This window comes from Urtica dioica, chromosome 3, assembly GCF_054948205.1.
Source record: "Urtica dioica subsp. dioica isolate 48M chromosome 3, U.dioica_male_clone48M_v1_H2, whole genome shotgun sequence".
Lineage (NCBI taxonomy): Eukaryota > Viridiplantae > Streptophyta > Magnoliopsida > Rosales > Urticaceae > Urtica > Urtica dioica.
In genome coordinates, this window is record NC_142758.1 from 50,595,217 (window position 1) to 50,613,598 (window position 18,382).

Genomic DNA, 18,382 nt, shown 5'->3' on the forward strand with positions numbered 1-18,382 from the left:
AAAAAATTACAAAAAGTAGACTCGCAGTCAAATATTTCCAAAAAAAAAAGTAGACTCGTAGGCTTTCGTGGCTGAGTGCACTCTGGCTTTGGATCCGAGCTCGATCCAGGCGTTGGAGACCAGATCGGCTCTGTTCGAGACGATCCGGTGCCTTCCTGAAGTCTACATGACTTTGAACATCTCCGGCTCCTCTACAACTCGATCCTCCGCGATCGCCGCCTTCCAAGTCCGGCATGGCGTCGCCGCCGACGAATCTGCTACTGCGAGATCCCAGGAAAGCTCTGCGCTCTCGCCGTGAAGATTCAGGACCTGAAATCTCGCCTTGCCGGAGCTTCTCCGGCTGACGTTGACTTCTACGCCCTAATCGGTCTCCGCCGTGGATGTTCTAGATCGGAGCTTGAGCGTGCTCATCTTCTGCTTCTCCTTCGTCACAAGCCTGATAAGTCGACGGCGTTTATTGATCGGTGTGAGATCTCCGACGACGGAGATATGTACTCGATACGCGATAGCGCAAAGATGTCCGCGCTTCTTCTATATCGGCTTATCCAGAAAGGCCACGCAGAGATCTGAGATTTTCGGCGTCGGAGAGACCGAAGGGAAGTTGGTGCACTTCGACGGAGCGATGGTTTTCATGGCGGACGATCTTCTGTGTGCGACGACGGCTCTCCTGCGGAAGCGGTCCCGATCTGGTCTTGATCATGTTGAGCTCTAGCGACGAGGCGAGGATCGGCGAAACGGCGGCCGGAGACTCCGTCGCCGGAGCGGGCTTCTTTGCGGCGGCGGAGGAAGATGAGGAAGGGGAGAGAGATTGGCGAGCTTATTCTTGTCGGATCTGACCGGGGAGTTTGAGAGAGGTTGATTTTATCATAAGAGGGTAATTTAGACTTTTTATAGGTGACACAAATGCAAATAAGTGATACGGATGCAATTTTAGCAAATAAGTGACACAAATGCAAAGAATGGCTGAAGATGTGACTTCAGCCGCAAATGCCACATATAATAGCGATGGATACCTCTTTTTTCCATTCTCAACCAATTTAGACATTTCTACTATGAATCAACAAATTCGACTCCACATTGTTCACAAAATTTCGGACCGGGAATGACGCACCTCTGGTGTACCAGTTATCGTGTCCACGGTAAACACTGGATAACCAAGTGCGGAGCGGATAACTGCTAAAAGCATCTAAGTAGTAAGCCCACCCCAAGATAAGTGCTCTTTTATTCCGACTTCCCAAGAGCTTGATCTAATGTATAAATACATTTTTACCCTTAACTTTTTAATTATTAACTGTAGCCATATTATTCATTTCCCTCTCAAAATCTTTCTCTCTCCGCTAATCGTATCCATTTCCAATTTACCACTTTTCAAAACCATGCTCTCTCTCTCTCTCTCTCTCTCTCTATATATATATATATATATATATCGTTCTGAAAATCGTATGTAACCACCCTCTCTCTCTCTCATTTATTCGTGCAACCCTTTTTTTCCTTCGTCATTTATGCTCTTTCTCGCTGCACACACTCTCTCTCTCAGTCGTGATCGCTAACTCCTGAAATGGTCGACCCAAAATCATCATCTGGAGCGCAGAGGAGTCCTATGATGAATAAGAAGACTCCGTAGGAGTAGAAAAACTCAATTCCACCTAAGTCTTCATTGCGGAAAGGAAGACCACCGCATTTCCCAAGAAGCAGATGAAGACCATACAAATCAAAATCTCAAACATACAGATCATTTACGATGTTTTTTATTTGGAGATATTATAATTTTTTTTCTTCTTATGTAGTGGTATTCATATATATTTTTTTGATAAAAGGGATTTCCATTAGATAGGGGTAAAATACCCACAAATACAAGATAAGTACATCTTAATACGAGGAACACTATCAGATGAACGTCCAATCTTGTGCATGCTTCCAACAAGAGGAAGAATACCGAGCACAAAAGAAATCGAGCCCACATATGGCTCTTTCAAAATATCCATAATGGAGTGGTATTCATATATATTATAAGTGTTATTTTTCTTATTTCAAAACTTGTAAAATATGAGAATTATGTCAACAAATGATGTTATTTGTTGATATATATATATATATATATATATATATATATATATATATATATATATATATATCAATAAATTACGTTATTTGTTGGCATGTCAACAAATTGTGTCATATGTGACATATATATGTAAATAAATTGTGTCATTGTTGACATATATGTAAACAAATTGTGTCATCTGTTGACATATATATGTCAATAAATCGTCAAATAGGTCCAAATATGTTGAGATATATGGGACTCAGAGAAAAAATAGAGAAAAAAGTAAAGATAAAAGGAAGTGGGTAAAATTGTACGCAATATATTCTTTCGCTTCCTTTAACTAATAAAATCGACCTAATCATCATTTTGATTGATTATGAAAATGAATTATCAAATGGTAATAGATTTGTTCATTTCCTATCTTTAAATGTGAGTACAGGTACATAAATTGATAAAACCCTTGATTTCAACACAGAATTTGAAAACTTCACAACAATTCTTCACTCTCGTGTTTCCCTAAGATCAAGACCCTACCTCAAACACTCCGTTGTTACAGACGCTTTTGACGGTAAGTCGTATCGCCGAAAGTTACGTAAATAGCGAATCTTGAAAATGGAACTATATCATTTAAATTATGTCTTTAAATTTTATCTAGCTTTTGATCATTGGGGTTGGCCAATTTGTCTTTACCTATACATAGGTCTTTTAAGTTAATGAAAAACAACTTTCAACCAACATTTTAATTTAGGGAGCAGTCTCTCTAAATTAGAGAAATTAGAAACGAAATTCAACGCGATAACTAATTCGAATACTTCTTACAAAAGACGAATCACGAGATCTAGATCCCGAGTTCATAACAGACTCTCAAACAATCTTTCTTTCTTTATCTCACTTTCTTAGGATAGATAAAGGAATGAGATCTAGATATGTTATAAAATAGTTAAATTACACAATATTTTTTTATATTTATTTTTAAAAAACAGTCCAGATTTTTCACTTAAGTTTAGTGTACTATTTAGCTGAATATCTAAATAGAAGTTAATGATGATAACTTATGAATGAATAATTGATTACTACGAGATTTTTACAGATACAACTTACAAGTGCTAGGACACACAATCTTTAGGCAAGATTTATTTGTCTTGTTCACAGCCTCGTAGGTAAAGAAAGAAGAGTAGTGTAAATGATTTGTAGAAAAGACGGATAGCGACAACACGTGTGATGTTTGAATCTTAAAAAGAAATAAACAAACAAAAGGATCATCGGTTGGTGGATGAATATAAATTTTGTTTCGTTAGATGGGAGTGGAAATGACAGAGTGCAGCTGGAAATGCGTATAGAGTTGCTGTGTGTGTAATTACTAAGCTGAAATTGAATGAGTGGACCAACATAACAGCAAGGAATTACCAAGTCAGCTGCATAGTATTACCTGTAGAAGAAGATGAAGATGAATATGAAGACGAAGACGAAGATGAAGAACAAGTTGATTACCGGCATGTGCTCAGGTTGTTCCAGCTTCCGACCATCCACATGTCTTCTGCGACTGTTCCAACCTCCTTGGTGGCCCCTCCAATAATCCAAGGCCAGCTATGTATAAAAAGGCCTTAGCGAGCTCCCATATTTCATCATCCACATTCCCTTACAAACACACAGCATTCCCATCGAGCAAAGCAATGGGCGTATTAGCAGCAGCGCTGTTTGTCGTGGTGACGGCACTGACCCCAACGTGCATGGGAGGCATTCCGAGGAGGCCGGTGGACGTCCCGTTCGGCAGGAACTACGTCCCCACTTGGGCCTTTGACCACATCTCCTACTTCAACCAGGGCTCTCAAATCCAGCTCAAATTGGACAAATACACTGGTACCTTGTATACATGATATCATTCATTCATGTCATCGTTACTAACTCGAAATGATGACAGGCACCGGGTTCCAGTCCAAAGGCTCCTACTTGTTCGGCCACTTCAGCATGCAAATCAAGCTTGTCGCCGGCGACTCTGCAGGCACCGTCACGGCCTTCTACGTGAGTTTCTGTCTCGTTGCTTATTATATGTTGTTTGATGGAGTTGCATTACTGATGGGTTTTGACGGGGACAGCTGTCGTCCCAAAACGCGGAGCACGACGAGATAGACTTTGAGTTTCTGGGGAACCGGTCGGGGCAGCCGTACATACTGCAGACGAACGTGTTCACGGGGGGCCAGGGGAACCGAGAGCAGCGCATATACCTGTGGTTCGACCCGACGGTAGGGTTCCACAGCTACGCGGTGCTGTGGAACATGGACCAGATCGTGTTCTTTGTGGACGACGTGCCCATCAGGGTGTTCAAGAACTGCAAGCGCTTGGGAGTCAAGTTCCCGTTCGACCAGCCCATGAAGATCTACTCGAGCCTGTGGAACGCGGACGACTGGGCCACGCGCGGGGGGCTCGAGAAGACCGACTGGTCCAAGGCCCCCTTTGTGGCCTCCTACCGCGGCTTCCACATCGACGGCTGCCAGTCATCCGTGCAGGCCAAGTTCTGCGCCACTCAGGGCCGCGACTGGTGGGACCAGACCGACTTCAAGGACCTCGACGCCCTCCAGTGGCGCCGCCTCCGCTGGGTCCGCTCCCAGCACACCATCTACAACTACTGCACCGACCGCTCCCGCTACCCCTCCGTTCCCCCCGAGTGCGCTGTCGACCGCGACCTCTGATCATCTAAACCAAACCCCATTCCCCTTCCTTCCTTGCTCTGTGTGCTGTGTGCTTTTGCTTTTGCTTTTCTCACTCCTCACTCATTCATACTATTAATATACTCTCCCCCATATCTATATATCTTGAACGAAATGTTCACTTTGCTTGTATTCCGTAAGTTATAAAAATGATTACAATTATAGATAAATATATATATGGCGTTCCCCGCCTTTCTTTCCGCTCAACTAAATAACTTAATACATGCGTGTGTGTGTGTGTGTGCTGAAAAAAAAACAGCGTCATTGCCTTCCTGTTCCGATCCCAATGAATCTCAGCTGCAAAAAGAGTTGATATATTAAAAGCAGGTAAACAAAAGTAGAGTAGAGTAGAGTAGATAGTGGAAGCGTACAATGTTGTTGCGAGGGTGGTTCCAATAGAATCCCTGGAGGAGAAGAGGGAGGAGGTTGCAGGCGGCGAGAGCGAAAATGAGGAGAGCATGCTTCCCCATCCACTCAAACACCTGGGCCCCGCTCCGCCTGTGTCCCCACACGTCCACCTGTCCAATAATATCGGATAAGATCAGATATCTATTTCTTGTAAAAAAACTAGACTGGGAAAAAGGGAATGTATGTTTACCACAAAGTAAATGATGACAAATAGAGTCCCAGCAGCTGCGGCTGTGACGCACGTGTAACTGAGTGTGTAGAGAGCCTTGTTCGCATGCATGCCTACACACTCCAAGGCAAAGCCCAAGACAAGAAGAGCGGCGGAGGGGATCAACCAGTGAGTGACTCTATCCCTGTGCTCCACAAAGTGCACAATCACGTGGCCGTAGTGCAGCCCCACCAAGCAGGTCACCACAGCCATCACCGAACTGCACACTCACCACCAACCATGATATAATTACGACAATAAACATATATATGAAAATAAAACACTCGAGCACCACCTCAAAACGCCCTCGGGGTCGAAAGGGGCTCGGCACCAGGATGGAGCGTCTGCAGGCAGTGGCCCGTAATCAGGGGACTTCATACTGCATTGCTGCAACAAACCACCAGTCACATTGCTGCAACACGGAACGAAATGTGCAAGCTACTTACCTGTGTGCGCGCATACACTGGTGTCGATGCGTAGAGATGATGAATCCCGAGGATGCGCCGGTCTATCATTCCCGCCGCATTACACGCTGGTCCCGTCTCTCCTCTCACTCCGCATTTCACCTGAAATATCTGTCTCATTCTCTCTACAACCACATCTACAACAAGAACACTTATCTATACATTACCAAGAATGTGGTGGGTGGAGACAGCGGGGTTTCGCTTGGAATCTGGAACTCCCAATCCGGAACGTATAAGGCATAGAGTAACACCAAATGCACGGCGCAAAGCATCCCACTCACACACCTACAAACAAAGTAACATCTCACTTCAAACTGCCAAGTTTTTTTTTGTCATATTCAGGTTGGGCGAGTTACCACTGAAGTTGATACTTCCTCAGCAGCGATGATGTTGAATTGACTTTAACGCGACGGCGTAGCCAAATCTCACACAGTGCCGCCACCAAATACGCTATGGCGATTCTCTGCGGATATTGAATGAAAAATGATTTACTGGTGAAATGTATGAAGAGAAGTTGGAGAGCCTACTTGTAAGATTCCCATCCATCTCATGTGCTGAAGATCTACGCCGTAGGTGAGATGGTTGAGGCCATGGAAGAAACCTCCTTGAAGAACGAGGCCCATCAGAAGAAGCTTGGAAGCCCGGAGCAGAGCGTTTTTAGTGGCAACGCCTCTGTGCGGCACTTTCTGAGATGGACCACCAAGCATAAGTGTGAGATGTGATTATAGGATGGATTATAAGCAACAAACGAACCTTGTAGGCAAGCGAAAGCGAGAGGCCAACGATGAAGAGGAAAAATGGCATGACGTAGTCGGCCATGGTCAAGCCATTCCAAGGGGAGTGGTTGATCACCGGCACTGCTCCTCCCGCGTCGTCCACCACGATCATCAACTGCATTCATTTTATTACTTATAATAATTTAATATACTTTTTCATAGAAAGCATGTCATAGATTCATGAACATGCATAACATAAATATAGTAGGTGCTGAAGTGTGTGGATAATAGTTTAATGCAAGTGGTTATAATTAGAAAGAAGAGTGGAATAAATGTTTTAATTAATAATAATAGACGCACTGCGACGGTGAGACCGCGAAAAACGTCGAGGGAGACCAGGCGCTGCGGTTTGGTGCGAGAGCGAGTACCGGATTCAAGATCAACAACTGCCTCATATATCAGCCCCATTCACTCTCACCTCTTTGTTACTGCTGATCACAATTATGCACAGCAGATAAGTGTTGTGTTGTTTTGAAGGGACGTCAGGTGTGTATTTATAATGGTTGGAGTTTACAACTCTAGGTGGTGGAATATGCTCACTATATAATATTACTAAGGGAGGCATTTAAAACGCAGGGGAAGGCAAGGGCGTAGTTTGTTTGTATACGACGACGCACCTAATACACTTACTTGCACTTGCGTTGCTCTTTATCATATAATAACCAAAAGGGTAGTATGGCCTTTGCAATGGAGGCAAAGGCAGGTAACCCATGAGGAAGTAAAAAGACAAGTTTAATCTCAAAACGACAAACAGAAGAGAGGAAGGGGGGGTGAATGCAACTCCATCCAGCTCCAAGTGGTTTACTTCTTATTATTATCGCTTTCTTGCTTCCTTCCCACTCTCTATCAAGTGGTTTCTTTCATTATCGTTTTCTCAACAATTACATATGTGTTTTGGTCATGTGCTACTAATTGATAAAGCGTCAAAGATGTTCCGAAACAAGGCATCCAATGCACAGGCAATAAGCAATACTTGCAGTTTTGTAAAAACAAACAAAAACAGTTTGTAGCATTGGAAAAAAATCAACACTCTGACTCTGCTACTACTCTCATCCCTCCATGGGATCATCGTCCAAAGGAAGCTGCCCCGACTTCAACGCCTGCCATGAAATGCTCATATGAATTCAAAACTTGCATTTCATTTCATGCCAAAGAGAAGAGAATAGCAACAAACGTAAACTCACCTCTTCAAGCCTTGCAACCTCTTCCAGGGTCTGCGAGTTCACAATTGCGGCCTGCACATTCATTCCAAGTCCATGATACAACAATGTTATGACTTATATGACTTATGACTTAGCAAGCGAAGCAAGTGACTGACCTTAATAGCCGTGATTTGGTCGAGCGTGGGAGCCACGGGCTTGGGTTGGGCTGTTTCTTCTTGTACAGCTTCTTCTTCCTCCTCCGCGGGCTCTGCTTGTTCCAGTGGTGGTGGTGGTTGTGCGCCGTGGAAGAGGGCTTGGGCTTGGGCTCTCTCCTTGGCCGTGACTCTCTTGAAGTCGAGGACTCGGAGGGAGGTGAGCTTGTGGAGCACGTAGAGCCTGTAGTTGGGCTTCTTGGTCACCGTGTTGTCAAGCAGGCTCAGCATCCGCAGCTTCGGAAGCGACGCCAGAGGGTCGATCTCCGCCAGGTTCACCAGCCTGTTGTTGCTCAGCACCACCGTGTGCAGGTTCGGCAGGCACTCTGTGGGACCCACGTGAGCACAGAGACACTAGAGCAGAGAGAATCGAGAAGAGAATGAGTACCTCCTATTCTGGGGGTGATTCTGGTGACTCTGTTGTTGGCGATGAGCAGCGTGGAGAGGCGGGTGAGCGTAGGCAGGTTGTCCAGCTTCACGATCTCGTTGTCACACAGGTCGATGGTGTCGAACTGGTCCTCCGTGGCGCCCAAGTTCTCGATGACGGCGATCTTGTTCCCTCGGAGATCCAACTCTCTGTCCTTGACCGCGTTGAAGAAGTGAGGGCTCTTCCATATCAACTCCGCGCTGATTCGAACCATCTCCACCGATTCCCATCCTTCCGCCCCCTTAGGGCTCCCCTTTATATTCGCACCTTCTCAAACGACACGCCGTTTCCTTTCAATTGCCTACGACAACAAATTTCAACGACAACTATTAAATCTCAATGGAATAAATGTTTAAAACAGAAAGATAAGAGCATGCTTTATATTAGGCTCATTTACATTTGTCGTTTACTTTTGGCAGATTATTCCCTCTTTTTTTTTGGTCAACTATGTGTAATGTAGGTGAATGATATTGATTGTTCTTTGATTTTTGGTTCAGGTAACTTTATAATATGGCACATTTCAGAATTGGTTCTATCCTTTGTACGTAATGTTCTATAAAATTCTCAATAATGATTTGTTTTTATTTAATCGTGTGTTGTGAAATGCTTTGGCTTTAATGAGAGAGATTTTGTTGCCTTGGAATATTATACAGCATCATCGAAATACCTGAATGCTCTAATTGGTTAGAGAATATTTGCATTGAAAATCCGTGAAAATTGCCATTTTCAAACATCTTTTGTTTCCTTTGCCTTTTTCAGTTTTGGGGGTAAGAGATTATATCTTGGATATAAAGCTATGCTTTGATTATATCCTGAATTCAGTTTTGTGGGAATATTCATACAAAAAGGACAAACAACGTAGACGTACGTATTAGTCAATTAGTTATTGGGATTAGCAGTTTCAAATAATATCCGTATCTAGCTAGCTAAGAGTAAAAAGAAAGAATAATAGAAAAGAAGTGGATGTGGGAATAAGAGATAGATGTGGATGAGCAGCGGAGGGGACGGTGGCGATGGGCTTGGCGAGGGTGGCGGAGCCGCCGTACAGGGCTTGGACGCCGCGGACGTCGTCGGGGTGGAGGCGGAGCTTCTTGGTGCGGGGGCTGAGGCGCGGGTACATGACGGCGTCCTTGAGGGAGGAGTGTCCGAGGCCCAGCACGTGGCCGATCTCGTGAGTGAGGACGGACTCGAGGTGGACGGCCGCGGGGGAGCGGTCCTCGCGAAAGTCGAGGGCCCACGCCTCGGCCGCGTCCAGGTGGAGCCCGCCGTTGCGCGGGGAGAAGGCGTGGCCCAGCACCCCCAGCGTCCCGTCGAAGGGCTGCCCGTCCCCGTGCTCCCCGTGGAAGAACCCCATCTTGATGTCCGCCGCCGAGTAGTTGCTCGCCCGCACGAACGTCAGCGGAGCCACCGCCGCCCACCGCGCGAACGACCGCCGCACCGCCGCTCGCACCGCCGCCCGGCTCAGGTGGCTCGGGGCGTTGCGCTCCGACAGCGCGTACGAGAGCGTCCTCCCGCGCCCCCACCGCGGCTTCCCCGAGAAGTACGCGAACCGGCTCACCACGCCGCACCCCGTCTCCGCCTGCCCGCCCGACATCATCATCATCATCACCACCACCAGGTACCACATGCTTTTCTTCTTTTGCCCAAACTCATTCATATATTAAATTACTCAACTTTACTTGTTCCCTTTGCTTATATACTTCCCCAACAGATTCTGCCTTGCCTTGCCGTGCCTTCCCACTTTGCCCACCAAATTATGTTTGGTCACCAATTTGGGTAACCAACCATCTATTATTTTTATTTTTACATCATCCTTCATTTCATTGCTATCACCAATTTGGATGCTACTTTGTTTATAACACACTTCCTACTACAAATATGAAGATGCATTTTGAATGGCCGTACATCCGTACTAGCTGCTACTCCACCTCTTCAATTTGCAATGCTTACTCAGCTCACAAAATAAAATCACGTATTCTTACACATCATGTGTGTATCTGTATGTGTATGTAACGCCCCAACATAAGAAATAAAATAAACGACCCAAGACGGGGAAGAACACTAGACAACAAAATAAAAAACACAAACGTCAAACATCGTTAGAAAATTAACAAAATTTTCACCTAAGGAATTTAAACACGTCAACAAAATAAAATTTAAAAACCAGTCAACAAATCATCACATTTTAGTGTAGCACCATTCATATATGATAATAACAATTCATCTAGTCATTTCAGTCAAAATATTACAGTCAATAAAATATAACAAGACTTATTTTGTTTTGAATTTAAATTTAGACTATACGTTTTTTTTAACTATAAAATATAACAAGACTTATTTTGTTTTGAATTTAAATTTAGATTCTATATTACAAAATAATTTTTTTGAATTCAATTTTACAACATTATTTCCGTCGCAATTTTCGTGTTTTACCGCAATTTTCGTCGGTCACCACAATTTCTGTTGAAATATTTTTTTCAAATTTTCACATTACGTTTGTCGCAATTTTCGTTGGCTGCCACAATTTTTGATTTTTGACGTCATCGGTACAATATCGGCAACCGGCATTTCAAACCTAATGAGCAATCACTTTGTGTAAATACTTTGTTAAGACTAATAGTTTCAACAATTCCAACTGTTACTTTCGTCGCCAAATAAATCACCGACAAGATCTCAAGGGATATATCTTTCCCGCTTCTCCTTATTTCAATTGGCAAAATAAAAAAAGTTTAAAATTTTCAGTATAATAGATAAAGATATATTGTCAATTTTTTTCCTATACCGTTATTAAATTTTAATGATTTATTTAACTGATTTCTCACTTAAAAAAATCATTATTTTGCTAATTTTAGATAAATTTTGACTACGATAGATTTGTTATCTTTAATAGGCTACTTAGATTTTAATTTATTAGTTTTTTTTTATTAAAAAATAATAAAAATGAAAGAGAAAGAGAGTATTAATAAGTGAAGGTAGATGTATTTTTGTAACTTAGATTATTTTGTGGTAAAATAAAGATGAGATGACGAATGAGTAATTGGTTTACCCAGCCCAAATCAGTTTCTCATATTCGTAGGCCCACACGCTCGTGTGCGCGTTTCGCATATCTCTACGCTCGTCTTCCTTCGGAAGCTCTGCAAGCCCCTTTCTGCTCTCTGTTTAGTTACTCTTTCATGCTCGCCAGATCTCCAATTCTTCAGCTTCTCTCAACTCCCCGGAGAGGTGAGTTTCGGATTCTCTCGATTTCTCTATCTCATGTGATCTGAGAGACTCGCGTGTTCTGTTTGGTGATTCTGAACTTTGTACTACTAATAACGTTGATCCAATGCTCTTTTTTTCGTCGTTCGATTACCTGCTTCGTTGAATGTTTGATTATCATTTTTGGTCGTATTTGATAGTACTTTTGTGTCTCGAGTGGAAGAACCACAATTGGATTCGTGTGCGTCTTAAATTTTCATGAAATTGGCTGAAATACTGGTTGCTTTGAGTTCATTGTTCAACTATGTGTGTATCCGACAAATCTTTAGGAAGCAAGAGAGCCATTTTCTTGATTTCATGGCATCTCTCCTTGAGAGTCGTCGTTTTGAAATCATCACTGCTTCAATTATTTTAGCTAATTTCTCAATTATAGGTATGTCGTCTTCTTTGTCTGGTTTCAATGGAATCTTATCCTGTATGTTTTGCTCAGAAAATGCGCAACGATGAAGCTGATATGACCAACTGTCCAATTTCAAAGGCAAGACAAGACTACCACAATTCCCGGTTCATTTCATTTGTTAATTCTATTTGTGATTTAAATGTGTTTTTTTTTTCTTCTTTTCAAATTCAGGAAGAAGAAGAGCTTGATGACCACACCAAATTCCCCCTAGACAATTCCATTCTCTTTGTCGGTGACAAGGTTGTCGATCCACTTGTTAATACAAATCAATCGACTAAACCAAACACAGATACACATATGTGTGTATATGTATATGTAATTCTTCCAGTGTGGTTTTGAATCTCCAGGAGCTCATATCTTCATTAGAGGCCGAATATGAGTCGGGCAACAAAATCTTGCTGGACAAAATCAAGGTTAGTTCTATTATAAATAAATTCAAATCTTGTTCTTGAGAAGTGGCTTCATCCTTTGGTTTATGATCAGGTACTTGGTCAAAAATATGGTGCCATACGGAGAACAAGAGGAGATGGGAATTGCTTTTACCGAAGTTTCATGTTTTCTTACCTTGTAAGTCTTCATATTCAAATCATCTTTACTTCCTTCTGTGTTGTTCTTATTCCTCTGCTTTCAGGAGCACATTTTGGAATCCCGAGATCAAGCGGAAGTTCTTCGCATCAAAACCAATGTCGAGCAATGTAGAAAAACCCTTCTCTCCTTGGGCTATGCCGAATTCACCTTTGAGGATTTTTTTGCGGTAAAATTCCAAACATTATATTTCTGAAGTTAAATTCTCAATACCATACTTTGAGTTTAAGCATCAAAACAATAGCATTTTGACTTGTGTTTCTCCGCATGCTACGGTAGACTGATTTTCAATAGACAATCCTATTTATGAACTCTATGCTTTCTACTATTGGACTGATGCTCCGAGGCAATTAAATTAAAGATATTCTAGTGAACTTCCGGATTTTTTTTAAAGAGCATTGTAATTCACAAATAATTTTTTTCGACAATTTTTTTCACTCATACAATTCATATATTTGATTAAATAGAACATTTAAGCTCAGATTACAAAGAAATCTTGTAAAAATTAAATAATTGAGACAAATCGTTGTCTCGGGGGAATGAACCCATGTCCTCATGTAGGAGGAGACCTCACAGGCAGGAGGTAGTGCTACCCAAGCTAGATGCTTGGGGGTAAAATCCTTATTAGTACATTTTTTTTTCCTTTAGAGAGAGTAGAATTTCAAACAATCTGTTGTTCTCATCTCTAATACCATGCAACAATATATTCAGCTCTTTCTTGAGCAGCTTGAAAGTGTAGTTGGAGAAAATGAAACAGCTATCAGGTATAAATTACTTAGTCTTTGCACACGTGGACCAAATCAAGTATTAAATGTTTATTTCTTGATATGGATTTTTGGTTCATGACAGCCACGATGAGCTGGTACTAAGGATTCGAGATCAGTCCGTATCAGACTACAGTGAGTCGTTGAGCCATAGTCAGTGATTTGCTGGCCTTGTAGCGTATTCCTGACAAACGTGGTTTGGTTCGGTTAGTTGTAATGTTTTTCAGATTTGTGACATCTGGAGAAATACGAAAGCGGTCGGAGTTTTTTGAGCCGTTTGTGATGGGATTATCAGAGGGAACAGTGGAGCAGTTTTGCAAGAGCTCGGTGGAGCCGATGGGGGAGGAAAGCGACCACGTTCACATCACGGCGCTCTCGGATGCCTTGGGTGTGGCCATCCGTGTTGTATACCTGGACCGCAGCTCCTGCGACAGCGGCGGCGAGCTCACTGTGAATCATCACGATTTTGTTCCAACTCTCTCCTCTCCGCCACATACTCCTTTTATCACCTTGCTCTATCGCCCGGGCCATTACGATATTCTTTATCACCACTGAAGATCTGCTTGTTTCTCGATTATGTTTTATTTTACACGGGACACTCACCGACTCATAAAGTCTACAAAGCCCGCGATTTGTCTCAAATTCCCTTTATGTGCTTTTTTTTTTATCCTCGTATACAAATGATACACTTGCTTTTGTCAACAGCTTACCATGAAAATTATAATTTTTGAAGGTAATAATATTTCATTACATAAACATCGTAGGGTGAAACGACTGATAAAAAAATGACCCACGATTAACAGGTTACAGATTAACGAAAGTTCATGATTTTCTCAGTGGGGCTAGCCTTCAAATTTTACGGCTTATAAATCGTAAAAAAAATGAACAACGGTTAACGGCTTGCAAAATTTTCAAATGTAATGATTTTCTCATAGGATACCAACCTTTGAAAAGTAAAATATCAACTTACTATCGTAAATATGGACTTTTTCATAGGTATAAATTTTACTCTATAAGCATCATATGATGAAAAGAATTGTAAAAATATGATCCAAGATTTAAGATATATGATCATTTGAAATTTCAGCATATTCTTAAGTAGTAGACTTTGAACAGTAACTTTTTAACTGACTATTAAAAAATTTAATTTTTTTTATATTTTTTTTATGGGTATCAAAATTTCATTCTATAGGCATCGTACAATGAAAAGAATCTTAAAAAAAAAAAAAAACTCACGACTAACGAGTTACAAGTTTTTGAAATTTTATGATTTTCTGAAAGGGATACCCCCTTTGGCTTCAAATAGGCTTTTCAATATTTTACTTCTTATTCAAGTGACCATTTTTTAGGGATCGAAAACTAATTATAACGCTACCTATTCTCGTAAAATATGGTAACCATCATCCTAACAAGCCAAGAATCTTAAAAATCGGGTTCCATTTGAAAGAGTTATGATACGCCTACATATTCTCGAAAATATGGTAACCATCAACAAAAAGAGACAAGAATCTTCAAAATCTCACACCATTTGAAAGAGTTATGGTAGTTTCAAATTTTGCACTTTTTTCGTGTACTAACCCCTTTGGCTTTGAAGCCGATTTGTGAAATTTTTATAGGCATCGAAAACTAATGATACGCCTACATATTCTCGAATATATGGTAACCATCAACCAAAACAGACAATTATCTTCAAAATATCACACCATTTGAAAGAGTTATGGGAGTGTCAAATTTTGAACTTTTTTCGTTTACTAACCCCTTTGGCTTTGAAGAGGATTTGTGATATTTTTATTGACATCGAAAACTAATGGTACGTCTACATATTCTCGAAAATACGGTAACCATCAACCAAAAGAGTAAAGAATCTTCAAAATCTCACAAAATTTGAAAGAGTTATGGTAGTTTCAAATTTTGCACTTTTTTCGTGTACATCCCTTTGCCTTTAAAAAGGATTTGTGAAATTTTTATAGGCATCGAAAAGTAATGATACGCATACATATTCTAAAAAATATGGCAACCATCAACCAAAAGAGACAAGAATCTTCAAATTCTCACACCATTTGAAAGAGTTATGGTAGTTTCAAATTTTGCAAGTTTTTCGTGTACTAACACCTTTTGCTTTGAAGAGGCTTTGTGAAATTTTTATAGGCATCCAAAACTAATGGTACGCCTACGTATTCTCGAAAATATGGTAATCATTAACCAAAAGATACAAGAATCATCAAATTTTGACACCATTTGAAAGAGTTATAGTAGTTTCAAATTTTGAAAGTTTTTCGTGTAATAACCCCTTTGGCTTTAAAGAGGATTTGTGAAATTTTTATAGGCATCGAAAACTAATGGTACGCCTACGTATTCTCGAAAATATGGTAACCATCAACCAAAGAGACAAGGATCTTCAAATTCTGACACCATTTGAAGGAGTTATGGTAGTTTCAAATTTTGCAAGTTTTTCGTGTACTAACCCCTTTTGCTTTGAAGAGGATTCGTGAAATTTTTATAGGCATCGAAAACTAATGGTACACCTACATATTCTCGAAAATATGGTAACCATCAACCAAAAGAGACAAGAATCTTCAAATTCTGACACCATTTGAAAGAGTTATGGTAGTTACTAATTTTGCAAGTTTTTCGTGTACTAACCCCTTTTGCTTTGAAGAGGATTTGTGAAATTTTTATAGGCATCGAAAACTAATGATACGCCTACATATTCTCGAAAATATGGCAACCACCAACCAAAAGAGACTAGAAGCTTCAAAATCTCCAACCATTTGAAAGAGTTATGGAAGTTTTAATTTTTGCAATTTTTTCGTGTACTAAACCCCTTTGTCTTTGAAAAGGATTTTGTGAAATTTTTATAGGCATCGAAAACTAATGATACGCTTACATATTCTCGAAAATATGGCAACCATCAACCCAAAGAGACAAGAATCTTCATATTCTGACACCATTTGAAAGAGTTATGGTAGTTTCAAATTTTGCAAGTTTTTCGTGTACTAACGTTACCCTTTGGCTTTGAAGAGAAGTTATGAAATTTTTATAGGCATCGAAAACTAATGATACGCCTACATATTCTAAAAAATATGGCAATATCCAACCAAAAGAGACAAGAATCTTCAAAATCTCACACCATTTAAAAGAGTTATGGTAGTTTCAAATTTTGCAATTTTTTCGTGTACTAACCCCTTTGGCTTTGAAGAGGATTTGTGAAATTTTTATAGGCATTGAAAACTAATGATACGCCTACATATTCTCGAAAATATGGCAACCATCAACCAAAAGAGACAAGAATCTTCAAAATTTCAAACCATTTGAAAGAGTTATGGTAGTTTTAAATTTTGCAATTTTTTCGTGTACTAACCCCTTTGGCTTTGAAAAGGATTTGTGAAATTTGTATAGGCATCAAAAACTAATGATACACTTACATATTCTCTCGAAAATATGGCAACAATCAACCAAATAAGACAAGAATCTTCAAATTTTGATACCATTTGAATGAGTTATAGTAGTTTCAAATTTTGCAAGTTTTTCGTTATACTAACACCTTTGGCTTTGAAGAGGATTTATGAAATTTTTATCGGCATCGAAAACTAATGATACGCCTACATATTCTCGAAAATATGGCGACCATCAACCAAAAGAGACAAGAATCTTCAATTTCTGACACCATTTGAAAGAGTTATGGTAGTTTCAAATTTTGCAAGCTTTTCGTATACTAACCCCTTTGGCTTTGAAGAGGATCTATGAAATTTTTATAGGCATCGAAAACTAATGATACGCCTACATATTCTCGAAAATATGGCAACCACCAACCAAAGCAGACAAGAATCTTCAAAATCTCACACCATATGAAAGAGTTATGGCAGTTTCAAATTTTGCAATTTTTTCGTGTACTAACCCCTTTGGCTTTGAAGAGGATTTGTGAAATTTTTATAGGCATTGAAAACTAATGATACGCCTATATATTCTCGAAAATATGGCAACCATCAACCAAAAGAGACAAGAATCTTCAAAATCTCCAACCATTTGAAAGAGTTATGGTAGTTTTAAATTTTGTAATTTTTTCGTGTACTAACCCCTTTGGCTTTGAAAAGGATTTGTGAAATTTGTATAGGCATCGAAAACTAATGATACACTTACATATTCTCGAAAATATGGCAACCATCAACCAAAAGAAACAAGAATCTTCAAATTTTGATACCATTTGAATGAGTTATGGTAGTTTCAAATTTTGCAAGTTTTTCGTGTACTAACACGTTTGGCTTTGAAGAAGATTTATGAAATTTTTATCGGCATCGAAAACTAATGATACGCCTACATATTCTCGAAAATATGGCGACCATCAACCAAAAGAGACAAGAATCTTCAATTTCTGACACCATTTGAAAGAGTTATGGTAGTTTCAAATTTTGCAAGCTTTTCGTGTACTAACCCCTTTGGCTTTGAAGAGGATCTATGAAATTTTTATAGGCATCGAAAACTAATGATACGCCTACATATTCTCGAAAATATGGCAATTACCAACCAAAAGAGACAAGAATCGTCAAAATCTCACACCATATGAAAGAGTTATGGCAGTTTTAAATTTTGCAATTTTTTCGTGTACTAACCCCCTTTGGCTTTGAAGAGGATTTTTGAAAATTTTATAGGCATCGAAAACTAATGCTACGTCTACATATTCTCGAAAACATGGTAACCATCGACCAAAAGAGACAAGAATCTTCAAAATCTCACACTATATGAAAGTGTTATGGCCGTTTCAAATTTTGCAATTTTTTTCGTGTACTAACCCTTTTGGCTTTGAAGATGATTTTTATAGGCATCGAAAACTAATGCTACGTCTACATATTCTCGAAAATATGGTAACCATCGACCAAAAGTGACAAGAATCTTCAAAATCTCACACCATATGAAAGAGTTATGGTAGTTTCAAATTTTGCAATTTTTTCGTCTACTATAACCCCTTTGGCTTTGAAGACGATT

The 18,382-nt window shown here is 40.3% G+C and overlaps 5 protein-coding genes across 5 annotated transcripts; 2 read left to right on the plus strand and 3 right to left on the minus strand.

The window, feature by feature from the left end:
* Nucleotides 1-3,645: 3,645 nt before the first annotated feature.
* LOC149403652 (xyloglucan endotransglucosylase protein 2-like) lies at nucleotides 3,646-4,955 on the plus strand. Its single transcript, XM_089609498.1, has 3 exons — nucleotides 3,646-3,907; nucleotides 3,969-4,069; nucleotides 4,144-4,955. Exons 1-3 carry the CDS (start codon nucleotides 3,721-3,723, stop codon nucleotides 4,735-4,737), a joined length of 882 nt encoding a protein of 293 aa, XP_089465624.1. The 5' UTR covers nucleotides 3,646-3,720; the 3' UTR covers nucleotides 4,738-4,955.
* On the minus strand, nucleotides 4,911-7,252 carry LOC149403653 (heparan-alpha-glucosaminide N-acetyltransferase-like protein (DUF1624)). Its single transcript, XM_089609503.1, has 10 exons — nucleotides 6,912-7,252; nucleotides 6,589-6,726; nucleotides 6,363-6,521; nucleotides 6,192-6,298; nucleotides 6,003-6,120; nucleotides 5,818-5,937; nucleotides 5,667-5,758; nucleotides 5,354-5,591; nucleotides 5,127-5,273; nucleotides 4,911-5,052 (listed from the first exon to the last, which is right to left on the minus strand). The coding sequence occupies exons 1-10, from the start codon at nucleotides 7,017-7,019 to the stop codon at nucleotides 5,017-5,019; spliced, it is 1,263 nt and encodes a 420-aa protein (XP_089465629.1). The 5' UTR covers nucleotides 7,020-7,252; the 3' UTR covers nucleotides 4,911-5,016.
* Nucleotides 7,253-7,503: 251 nt separating this feature from the next.
* On the minus strand, nucleotides 7,504-8,645 carry U2A' (U2 small nuclear ribonucleoprotein A). The gene is made up of 4 exons (XM_089609499.1): nucleotides 8,354-8,645; nucleotides 7,930-8,291; nucleotides 7,796-7,846; nucleotides 7,504-7,711 (listed from the first exon to the last, which is right to left on the minus strand). The coding sequence occupies exons 1-4, from the start codon at nucleotides 8,604-8,606 to the stop codon at nucleotides 7,661-7,663; spliced, it is 717 nt and encodes a 238-aa protein (XP_089465625.1). The 5' UTR covers nucleotides 8,607-8,645; the 3' UTR covers nucleotides 7,504-7,660.
* Nucleotides 8,646-9,125: 480 nt separating this feature from the next.
* On the minus strand, nucleotides 9,126-10,025 carry LOC149403655 (metalloendoproteinase 4-MMP-like). Its single transcript, XM_089609500.1, has one exon. The coding sequence runs from the start codon at nucleotides 10,017-10,019 to the stop codon at nucleotides 9,315-9,317; it is 705 nt and encodes a 234-aa protein (XP_089465626.1). The 5' UTR covers nucleotides 10,020-10,025; the 3' UTR covers nucleotides 9,126-9,314.
* A 1,415-nt stretch (nucleotides 10,026-11,440) lies between these two features.
* Nucleotides 11,441-14,101, plus strand: LOC149403656 (ubiquitin thioesterase otubain-like protein). The gene is made up of 9 exons (XM_089610008.1): nucleotides 11,441-11,614; nucleotides 12,024-12,128; nucleotides 12,222-12,290; nucleotides 12,398-12,463; nucleotides 12,534-12,617; nucleotides 12,682-12,804; nucleotides 13,347-13,399; nucleotides 13,485-13,534; nucleotides 13,611-14,101. Exons 2-9 carry the CDS (start codon nucleotides 12,051-12,053, stop codon nucleotides 13,952-13,954), a joined length of 867 nt encoding a protein of 288 aa, XP_089466134.1. The 5' UTR covers nucleotides 11,441-11,614; nucleotides 12,024-12,050; the 3' UTR covers nucleotides 13,955-14,101.
* Nucleotides 14,102-18,382: the final 4,281 nt, after the last annotated feature.

Bases quoted from the DNA above. Each gene is read 5' to 3' on its own strand.
- LOC149403652 (XM_089609498.1), top strand. From the start codon at position 3,721: ATGGGCGTATTAGCAGCAGCGCTGTTTGTCGTGGTGACGGCACTGACC. The intron at 3,908-3,968 runs GTACCTTGTATA...AAATGATGACAG, and splicing joins CAAATTGGACAAATACACTG to GCACCGGGTTCCAGTCCAAA. The intron at 4,070-4,143 runs GTGAGTTTCTGT...TGACGGGGACAG, and splicing joins GCACCGTCACGGCCTTCTAC to CTGTCGTCCCAAAACGCGGA.
- LOC149403653 (XM_089609503.1), bottom strand. From the start codon at position 7,019: ATGGGGCTGATATATGAGGCAGTTGTTGATCTTGAATCCGGTACTCGC. The intron at 6,727-6,911 runs GTGCGTCTATTA...AAATGAATGCAG, and splicing joins TTCGCGGTCTCACCGTCGCA to TTGATGATCGTGGTGGACGA. The intron at 5,592-5,666 runs GTGGTGCTCGAG...GTGAGTGTGCAG, and splicing joins GACCCCGAGGGCGTTTTGAG to TTCGGTGATGGCTGTGGTGA.
- U2A' (XM_089609499.1), bottom strand. From the start codon at position 8,606: ATGGTTCGAATCAGCGCGGAGTTGATATGGAAGAGCCCTCACTTCTTC. The intron at 7,847-7,929 runs GTCAGTCACTTG...ATGAATGTGCAG, and splicing joins ACCAAATCACGGCTATTAAG to GCCGCAATTGTGAACTCGCA. The intron at 7,712-7,795 runs GTGAGTTTACGT...ATTTCATGGCAG, and splicing joins AGGTTGCAAGGCTTGAAGAG to GCGTTGAAGTCGGGGCAGCT.
- LOC149403655 (XM_089609500.1), bottom strand. From the start codon at position 10,019: ATGTGGTACCTGGTGGTGGTGATGATGATGATGATGTCGGGCGGGCAG.
- LOC149403656 (XM_089610008.1), top strand. From the start codon at position 12,051: ATGGAATCTTATCCTGTATGTTTTGCTCAGAAAATGCGCAACGATGAA. The intron at 12,464-12,533 runs GTTAGTTCTATT...GTTTATGATCAG, and splicing joins TCTTGCTGGACAAAATCAAG to GTACTTGGTCAAAAATATGG. The intron at 13,535-13,610 runs GTGAGTCGTTGA...TGGTTCGGTTAG, and splicing joins TCAGTCCGTATCAGACTACA to TTGTAATGTTTTTCAGATTT.